This window comes from Alligator sinensis, unplaced genomic scaffold (genome assembly GCF_000455745.1).
Source record: "Alligator sinensis unplaced genomic scaffold, ASM45574v1 scaffold1355_1, whole genome shotgun sequence".
Lineage (NCBI taxonomy): Eukaryota > Metazoa > Chordata > Crocodylia > Alligatoridae > Alligator > Alligator sinensis.
The window spans coordinates 225,823-235,621 of record NW_005842435.1 but is presented as its reverse complement, the minus strand read 5'-3'; the positions used below and the strand labels follow the sequence as shown (position 1 = coordinate 235,621).

The 9,799-nt window shown below is 43.5% G+C and overlaps 1 protein-coding gene across 2 annotated transcripts in view; it reads left to right on the top strand.

The window, feature by feature from the left end:
• Window positions 1-4,601: 4,601 nt before the first annotated feature.
• MOCS1 (molybdenum cofactor synthesis 1) overlaps window positions 4,602-9,799 on the top strand; it is a 122,754-nt gene continuing 117,556 nt past the window's right edge. The window contains exon 1 of one of the 2 annotated variants that reach the window (XM_014523029.2): window positions 4,602-4,775. In XM_014523029.2, coding sequence (XP_014378515.1) covers window positions 4,671-4,775 — 105 coding nt within the window. In that variant the 5' untranslated portion in view covers window positions 4,602-4,670. The remainder of the gene's footprint in view (window positions 4,776-9,799) is intronic. The other variant, XM_014523030.2, reaches the window with a different exon arrangement.

Below are 9,799 nucleotides of genomic sequence, written 5' to 3'. Positions count from 1 at the left end.
ATTGCCTTCTGTGATGAGATGACTGGCTCTGTGGATGCAGAGAGACCAGTGGAAGTGGTGTACCTTGATTTTAGCAAGGCTTTTGATACGGTCTCCCACAATATTCTTGCAGGCAAACTAAGGAAGTACGGGCTGGATGAATGGACTGTGAGGTGAATAGATAACTGACTGGGGCATTGAGCTCAGGGGGTAGTAATCCATGGCTCAATGCCTGGTTGGCAGCCAGTATCAAGGGTCGGTCCTGAGGCCAGTTTTGTTCAATGTCTTCATCAAAGACCTGGAAGATGGCGTAGAGTGCACCTTCAGCAAGTCTGCAGATGGCAGCAACTTGTGGGGAGTAGTAGATATGCTGGAGGGGAGGGCTAGGATTCAGAGTGACATAGACAAACTGGAGGATTGGACCAAAAGAAATCTCATGAGATTCAACAAGGACAATTGCAAAGTCCTGCACTTAGGACAGAACAGTCCCATGCACCAGTACAGGCTGGTGGCTGACTGGCTAAGCAGCAGCTCTGCAGAAAAGGACCTGGGGGTTACAGTGAACAATAAGCTGAATATGAGCCAGCAGTGTGCCCTTGTTGCCAAGAAGGCTAACAGCATCCTGGGCTGCATTGGTAGGAGTGTTGCCGGCAGATTCAAGGGAAGTGATTATTCCCCTCTATTCAGCATATCTGGAGTACTGTGTTAGTTTTGGGCCCCCCACTACAGAAAAGATGTGGACAAATTAGAGAGAGTCCAGCAGAGGGCAACAAAAATGGTGAAGGGCCTGGGGGACATGACTTACAAGGAAAGACTGAGGAAACTGGGCTTATTTAGTCTAGAGAAGAGGAGACTGAGAGGGGATTTAATAGCAGCCTTCAACTACCTGAAGGGAGATTCAAAAGAGGATGGAGCTAAACTGTTCACACTGGTGGCAGATGATAGAACAAGGAGCAATGGTCTCAAGTTGCAGCAAGGGAAGTTTAGGTTAGATTTTAGGAAGAATTTTCATACTAACAGGGTAGTAAAACACTGGAACAGGTTACCCAGAGAGGTGGTAGAAGCTCCATCCTTGAATGTTTTCAAGACCCAGCTAGACAAAGCTTTGGCCAGGATGATCTACTTGGGGATGGTCCTACCTTGAGCAGGGGTTGAACCACATGACCTCCTGAGGTCCCTTCCAACCCTAATTTTCTATGATTCTATGAAATTCCCTTACCTCTAGAATATCATTAGCTAACTGCATTTACAATGCCTTGGGGGCTCTATCAATTTAAGATTCCCCCCCTTTGGTCTCAAGGCACTTTATTCACTTTTCAGAACCTGATGGATAGGTTCTGTAGCCACAAAATCCCTCTGTTACTGCTGACCAACTCCCTATCATACAATTTGTCTAGTCTATTTTTTAAGTGACCAAGCAATGGAGCCTCCAGCAGTTCCCCAGATAACTGTTCCACTGCCTACTAGATCTCACTTCTTCATATTCAGTCTCAGTGTTCCTTTCCTTAATTTATCCTGCTTCTACCCCCTTAAACTCCCCTTATGAAAATCCTTTGTTTCCTTGTTGTATACGCTTCTAGATAATGTTAGATAAAATTGTCCACACATATTTAAGACATAATTGCTTCTTCTATTCCATCCACCACCACCCTCTAGTGGCTAACCACATTCTCAGCATGAAGACATGGTCTCCTTCCTCTTGTTAAAGCAGAACAAACATAGTACAGTTGGCTGGGAGCAGACATCAAGAGTGAAAGCACTGAATGTTTAGTACACCGGTTTTTACAGCCCTACTGAGAATCCCAAGTGCATCAGAGCAGGAACTGCTAAGGACTCACTGTGGGCAGGGTCCTTCCCATCCAATCCCTGCTGAAAACCGCCAATAAGTGTTAGGATTTTAGCAGTGTCTTTTATTAGTTATCTGTTGCTCCTAGCCTACTAGTTAACTCATCCTTAAATAGACTGTAATTGTATAGGACATGCAGCTGAGTTCCAGCTGAGGCAAACTTCTGCAAGGGTTGATCTGATGTCAGGAAAGAAGTAAGAGCTTGAACACACTTAGATGGATTACAATACCGAGGGGAGGGTCTTTTGTAGCCAGAGTGAAACCTTTGAGTTGAAAAGCAGAGCAGTGGACAGCACAGTTCCCTTTCATTTTAAAAACATCTCACACTGGAACACTGGCCCAAAACCTCCTGTCTGACAGTGCTGAGCAACGAGATCAACAAAGCACAGTAGACTTCAGGGCAGCTGGCTGGGGAAAGTTGAGCTTCTCTTCATCTTAGTCAATTAGGAACCATGCTTTTAAACCCATTTCAATCAGCATCTATCCTCAAGATAAGAGCAGAGGGGACAGCCACAGGACTTGCCTTCAGTAGCTGGTGTCACAGAATTCACATGCAAGAGGAGATAATTCGGATGTAGTTCAAAAATGCATCCTACTTTGCCCTACCCACACCCCTCCCAAAGGTACAGCAGCCCCCTAAAGATTATTTCTGTTTCACTACATATCCCTTTGGAAGTAGAAGGAAAAGGAAAAGGAAAAAGGAAAAGGAAAACTACTCGAGGAGCTCTTCTCCATGTGTGTCTTGCTGCCTTGGAAAAAGTTGACTGAGCTTGCAGATGCTTAAGTATTGGAGGGACTGAGCGATTCAGGAGGGTCTGAAACTCAGACAGAGACCTTTACCCAGGGAGCTGTTTTAAACCTCACCAGGGGTGATTCTACTAAAATATACTGTCATCCTATGGCTGTTCAGTGGCCTGGGACAAAGGAAATAGTGCTTCACAGTCCAATTTTTACTAAACTGATTTTTTTACAGGCATTTTCCATTTACATAGACAAGAATCCCAATAGACTTTGCATCCAGTGCTAATTGGGAAGGTTGGAAGAGGGACTGACAACTGACTATGGGCCTGGGGACTACACTCTTTTCTATCCTTCTTTTGAAAAGCAGACTAGACTACACCAGATCGTATCAAACAAGATTGATAATCTATTTCTGCTATTGGCTGGTGCCTTGTGGACCTTGCCAAAAGCCATGTTATGTCATTAAACCACAGCAAAGAGTGGTTTAATGGGGGTGTCTATACTGCATCCTGAGTGAGTCTGGGCATGCTGATGAAGAAGGCACCCCAAAATGCATGGCTCAGAACCACCCAGGTGCACAGCACTGCACAATGCCCATACTTCCCCAAGACAGAGCACCTGGGCATAGTGCTGGGACACATACCCAGAGCCACCCCAAGTCATCCACTGCAAACCTGCAAGCCTGGGCACAAGCAGAGCTTATTTCTCAGTAGGTAGTATTTCTTATACCGGGCTTATTTCTCAGTGACATGCCCACACTTGCTTAGGAAGCAGTGTAGACATACCTACTACGTATTCCCCTCCTCAGACAACAGTATGACCCCTTTCCTACCTCCATTTTGGAAAGGTTAATGCCTGCTAAGGCACTAACCTTTAGAGAAGCTCAAAGGTAGCAGCTCTGACCGGCCCCTGCACAGGGGATGAAGGGGCAAGAAGGTTCTTTGGCTGCTTCACTCCTGTTGAGTTCATTCAGGAACCAGTTATGGTCTGGCCCCCAATTCCTCATCGTTGTACTTCACAGGGGTCCCCACAGAGGGAATCCTTAGGCAAGATGTACTTACCCATATCATATATCATTACAAATCTTACTGCTCACAAATCAAGACCCCTAGGAAACCCAGCAACTCAAGAAGCAAAATGCCAAGGAAGCTGCATGAACAAAGCTTGCAGCCCCTTTTCTCCCAGCTCCATGGATAAAGAATAAACATTAGTCATCAGCCTATCCAGGACCTTTAATTTTAAGCTCGTTTAACACTCATTTATAATATTCATTTCTCATTGTAATCAAACAAAAGTTTGGGGGGCTTTTTAATTAAAATAATTATCTGGACTTTTCATTGAAATCAATTACTCCCTGGAGCTCAGTTAATGCCAGCGTTAAAATGGGATGCTGAAGATGATGATTATGGACTTTGAAAGGAGATGCATGGGCAAATGGCACCAAGAGACAATACAAGTGAGATCCAGGGACTAACTTACCTGGATGATCTGCTCTATGGATTAATGGACTGAATCCTTTGCATAATACCGTGCAGAACAGCTTCAATAAAACAACTTGACAGAGTCCCCTTACCTACTCTTTCAGAAGTCATTGGGCTTTGATGCGGAAATCACTACATGAAATCTATGGCATGTGTTATGTAGGAGACCAGACTAATGAGTGTAATAGTCCCTTCTGGCCTTAAAAATCTATGAATCTCTGGGGCTCTGTCTCACTCTCCACAGGTGAAAGTCAATAAAGCAGCACACAGATTGCTCATTTAGAAGGACAAAGCTTGAATAAAATCCAGGTCCGCCCATCCCACTAGAATGTATATCAAGCAAGATTTTCCTTATCCTGGCTCCTAGGCAATCTTTTTTTCTGCAGATTCAGACCAGACTGTCCTGCTCCAAGCAAACAGAACCAAGCGTTCTCTTTGCTTTTTTTTTTCCTCTGAGAAGGCAATTTATTGCAAGAAAGGAACACCTGGGTTGACAAGATTACTGCATCCCAATGGGAGCCAGCTGTGGGCCACAGTGATCTGGATAACCTTGTGAACTGCAGCAGCTTCTGCAGAGCCCAGAGAGGGAAAAGCAAAATATTAATTTGCTGAATAAATATTCTATGACACTGTCTAGTGTCTGGCAACACACTATGGAAAAGTCTGAGTCTTTGTCTGCTTCTAATGCTTGTCTGCATAAGAGAACAGGAGTCTACTACAGCTTTCAGGTAAGGGAATTACCTGTAAGTCAAGAGATAAAGGACTATGTTCTTTTAAGAGTGAAGGTCCTATGTTCAATATTTGTTATGTTTGCATAGGCATAGTAACATTTGTTGCACAAAGGGGATGTCCCTTTGACAGGAGGAATATTGGAAAAAGGAGGACCCTTAAGGTGCTGTGGGAGATGAATGGTTATGTGGGAAGGGAAAGAAAACTGAAGAATGTGCAGCAACAGCAGCAAGTAGAAAAAAAAGAGTTGAGGAGAGACATGCTCAGTTTGGGAGGAAGAGTCTGTGGAAACTGAGAAAAGCATGTCAGAGAATCGGCATTAGGTTCATGACACAGAGCTAATGTGATCTCTGCCTGTGTCAGGAACAAACCTCCAACCTGGGCAACTTCCATCGTATGCAAATTTGAAATGAGAATTCTGTGGAGAATGGAAAGCATCTGTTTATCCCAAGCACTCAGTAATCAGTGAGTGACTTTCTCAAATGCCATTTCAATATATTGTGTTCCACAAGGGAAGTACATACCACATAAGTTGCATTTTAAAAAAAATAAAGATACCAGGCTCCAGTTCTCCATTGTGAAAGCAATAAGGTCAGATCTTCAGGAGGTACCAGATGTGGATGAATGCATGAATCATTTGTGAACATAGCCATCATAAATGTATGCACAATTCCAGTTGCCATACAGCTACATTATGCTTCTAACTTGACTGAGAGGTGTGGCCGTTTAAAAAAAAAATGTACATGAGGGATCACCTACCTACCACTTTATTCTAGTCTGGATTGGCTCTGGACAATTTCAAGAACTTCATACCCAGTGATTTATCTGTGAAATTCCCGGAAAAGGCAAAAGCTACACAAGGACCCTGAAGCTGTGGATGGAGGTAAAGAGTGCATCTTACAATGATAAAATATTGTAGTGATGAGAAACATGGAGAGGGGACAAAGTCACCCCCAGCTACACAATTATTGCATTTATAGAGCTGAGGAACTGATTGCTTAGAAAGGAGAAAGTGATTATTTATTTCATATCAGTGTTACCACTTGCAGTTCTGTCACAGATCAAACAGGTCAAAAGAGCTCCTTATCATAGAAAGAAAAAGGAAAGAGAGCTCTTGCAAGTGTCCAAACAAGGTAATGTCAGTGTCAACCCAACAGATACTTGAGCTGCTTTCCCATCTCTAACACTGATTCTCTGTGTGGCTTTAAGTAAATCAGCTAAACTTTCTATGCCTCAGTTAACCCACCTTTAAAACAGAGGTCACAAAAATTCCTTCAACATGTGAAGGACATGGAGAATATTTGAGATAAGTTGTTGTTGTACACTATAAGTGGAAAAGCATCTTCATTAAGCATAATGAGCTAGACCAGTCAGCAAGCACATAGAGGTATAGCGTTATTGACGTCAGTAGAGCTATGGCAGTCTACAAAACCTTGGGACTTGACCCCCTGATCTTACTTAGGATACACGCACATTTTTTTAAATGTTCTGCTTTACCGGGTGTAATATTTAGCACCTAATCCACAGCTTGTTGAAACCAGTAGACCGATATCCATTAATCTGAGCAGATATGGGAGCAGGTTCTAAAGCTCCAATGAAAGCATGGAGCTTTGGAATCTGCATGCTTAAGTCCTAGCAAAGGACTTCAGCATGTGAATAGTGAGTACAAGTGATCTATTCATGTGCTTAACATTATATCACACTAAATCAGATCCTTGCTGCTCTATCCTGCAATGTACTGGGCCCTTTGGCCATGATACACCACAACATTTAAGCATATGCTTAGCCTAAAGAACATGCATACTCTTCTTGATGTAAAAAATGGCATCCATGCACTTGATTACAGGTATATATGTCCTTAAGGACTATGTTGGACTTGGCCCAGCAATTTGTAGAACTAAGATTTTATTGAGTATGTTGCTGCTCCCACTTACACTGATGTCAGTCTGGATTTATTCCACTGAAGTCAATGGATTTACTCCAGATTTACCATAGCGTACATGAGAGCAGAATTTGGCTCATTTCATTAAGCACCCCTTATTGCGTTCTATACCTTGGAGAATAATTCTGCTAGAGCTGCTTAATTTCTCACTGATATTGCAGAACCATCTATTATTTCGGTAATCAGGAGATTTTCATCTTACTAATATTAATTTCTTGGCTTCTACCAGCATGGCCCTGAGGAACCTTCTTTCAACTTTGTAATATAGATCACCCATTATTGATAAGTTTTATAATAAGCACGCTGCTTTCCTTTCTGTGTTTAAATTTAATACATTTATATAGCAGATATTATTTTAATCTTAAAAATATACCCCAACAGCCAAACTGCTATTGTTCTCATGACTTAGCCTAGTATCTGTTGCTTGCTTCCCTAGTAACAGTTTGAATCCTCAAAAGAAAGCAGACAAACACTGAATCAAAGGGCTCTCAGGGCATCTAGTGGTGCTTAAGTTAAACTGCATCATCACACACATTTTTATTCCTCCTTGCCCTTGTTAAAACAATAGTCCATGAATAAAGACCACTCATATGTGGCAGAAACATGACCAGTTTCAGTTATGGCCAATGTCATATGACTGGGGCCCGGAACAAAAGGCCCAGTCTTTTTATTGGCATTCTTCTACTAGCTCACATGTGCCGAAGCCAAACTTCTGTAACACCAGTGAAATTCCAGCTAGAAACATTAAACAGGTTGAAGAAGCAGAGGTGCCGATCTGTTGATTTCTTCCTCCCTTCAGAGTATAAGTGAAGCATGGTTGGGGAGGAGAGGATGGAACAGTATGCACCCTATTGGGGTACAGTAGTTTCAAGCTAGCCCTATTGTTAGTGCGACACAAGGTGATATGCTGAATATTGCCTATCAGACTGTTGGTTTCTGTGATTAATGGGGCACATTAAAAGTGAAGTTCTTATCCTGACAGCAACAGCCCCTCCAAGGATAAAGGAACTGCAGTTTGAACATAGCTGCTTCAGTTATGCACAGACCATTCAAGACCCCCTGCTCACTTCCCTTTCACAGCACCCAGCTTAGCTAGCACTCCTGTCACAGCACAAGATTAAGAAACTGTCCGAGGATGCTGCCTGCATGACCCTCCAAATGACCACAGCCTCATTTAAGCCTTAATTTTGAGCACAGCAGTATGAACTGTTGTTGTTATTTGTATTCAGTTAGTGTTTAGATGCCCTAACTGAGACCAGGGCCTTATTATGCTGGGCAGTGTACAAATACACGGTGGAAGAGTCCCAGCTCGCCATTTACAATATACAGGAATCTTAGGAGGGGGAGGAGGAAAGGATAGTTATTGGTTGTCATATATTACAGTAACACCTAAGAACTCTAGTCACGGATCAAGGCCCCATTGTACAAGCAAGTAGCAAAAGACAGAGGGGAGGGCAGAGAGATAATCAGAGAACTAATCTCCTCCCCAAGGATCCCTCTATAGCTGCCCAGAACTGAACTGTTGCCCTGCATTACTTTTTGACTGAGAGAGAATACAAGCACTTTGGGTCAAGTGCAGTGTCTTGTAAAGCACTGGCTAGGTCTACTATGTGATGTAAATAAAACCAGCACAAAACATAAATGAAAGTGTGCTATTAAGACAGCCAAGTCCCAAGTTAGGAAGTGACAGAATGAATGCAGCACAATGAATTTCACTTTAGCAGACTTGTGCATCTCAATGATGAAACAGTCCTTTATTACATGATGCAGTTTCCCATAGGACCTCTGGTTCGCATGTGAGGGGAGAGGCACAGAGTAGAACCACAACTGGTCAGCCATGTACTATTTTGCTAACAGCTAGAAAGTCTTCTAATTTAAGGACCTGAGTTTTTGGATCAGGCAGATCACAGTTCTACTCCTGCTGTTCCCTAATGTATCAAGCATCTGTGCTATGCAATATGGTGACATCCATGAAGTTCCCAGATGGCCCTTGATTTGTTACAAAAGTACGCCTTGAAATGTAAATGTCATTCCATTTAAATATTGTTATCTAAGCCATCCTGGGCAAGACACTTCTCACCACTATGTCAAAAAGCAGCAAACGGAGCGAGAGAAGGAGGAACTGACAGCAATGGCTGGATTCATTTAAAGGGAAAATAATATTGAGTAGGAGAATAAAGAGAAAGTTATCAGAGGATAGAAAGAAAAACCTTGATGGTAAGACAGACTTCTAATAAAGGCTACAGTTTGATCACTTGAAAGCTTCCTAAGGAAAGTAAAGTGATTCAAGATCAAGTCAGGTGATATAAAGATTATTTACATGTGCATTTGAGTGCTGCAAGTTTGCTGCAACCTGCATAGTTAAAAGAACCCTGCTGAGATTATGTAACCAGATTGCATCCTGTCCTTAGCCAGCCACTTGGAGGTCCCCCTGCCCAGTGAGACTGGAAGAGTCCTATATTTCAGCTCTTCTCTACTTGTAACTGCAGACTAGGGTGCAGCTGATTAAGGCTGTGCAAAGCTTCAGGTGCTGATTCAATTCAGAGAAGATTCAGTCCAATTCGGTGGCTGAACCTCCAAACCCAAATCAAATCAGGAGACCAATGAAAAGGTCTGAATCTATTCAAAACTCTCCAAATCTATTTGGAAAAGATTCAAAGAGTTTCGGTGATTCAGGCAGTCCCCACTTGCTGCAGCAGGGAGCTGGACCCAGACTCCATGCTGGTAAGTAGGGGGGAGGGGAAGAGGGGCTGGAGGAGGAGGGAGGGGGCCGTGGGAGGGACCCCCACTGGGCCCCATCCCCTGCCTGCTCCCCCAGCCCCTGTGACCCCTGCCCACTCTGCCAACCCCCCCATGCCTGCCCTGCCCATCCCGGCTCTTTAAAAAAAAAAAAAGTCCTGACTCACTGGATGCTGCAGTGGCCTTGGGGCTTCTCAGGGCTCATGGCAGAGCCCGTCATGAAGCATGGGGCAGTGGGTGGCAGGAGATGGTGAGTCAGAACATTTTTTTTTTTAAAGGGCTGGGAGAGCAAGTTGGGGTCAGGGGCTCATGGCAGAGGGCCCCATGCAGCATGGGGTAACA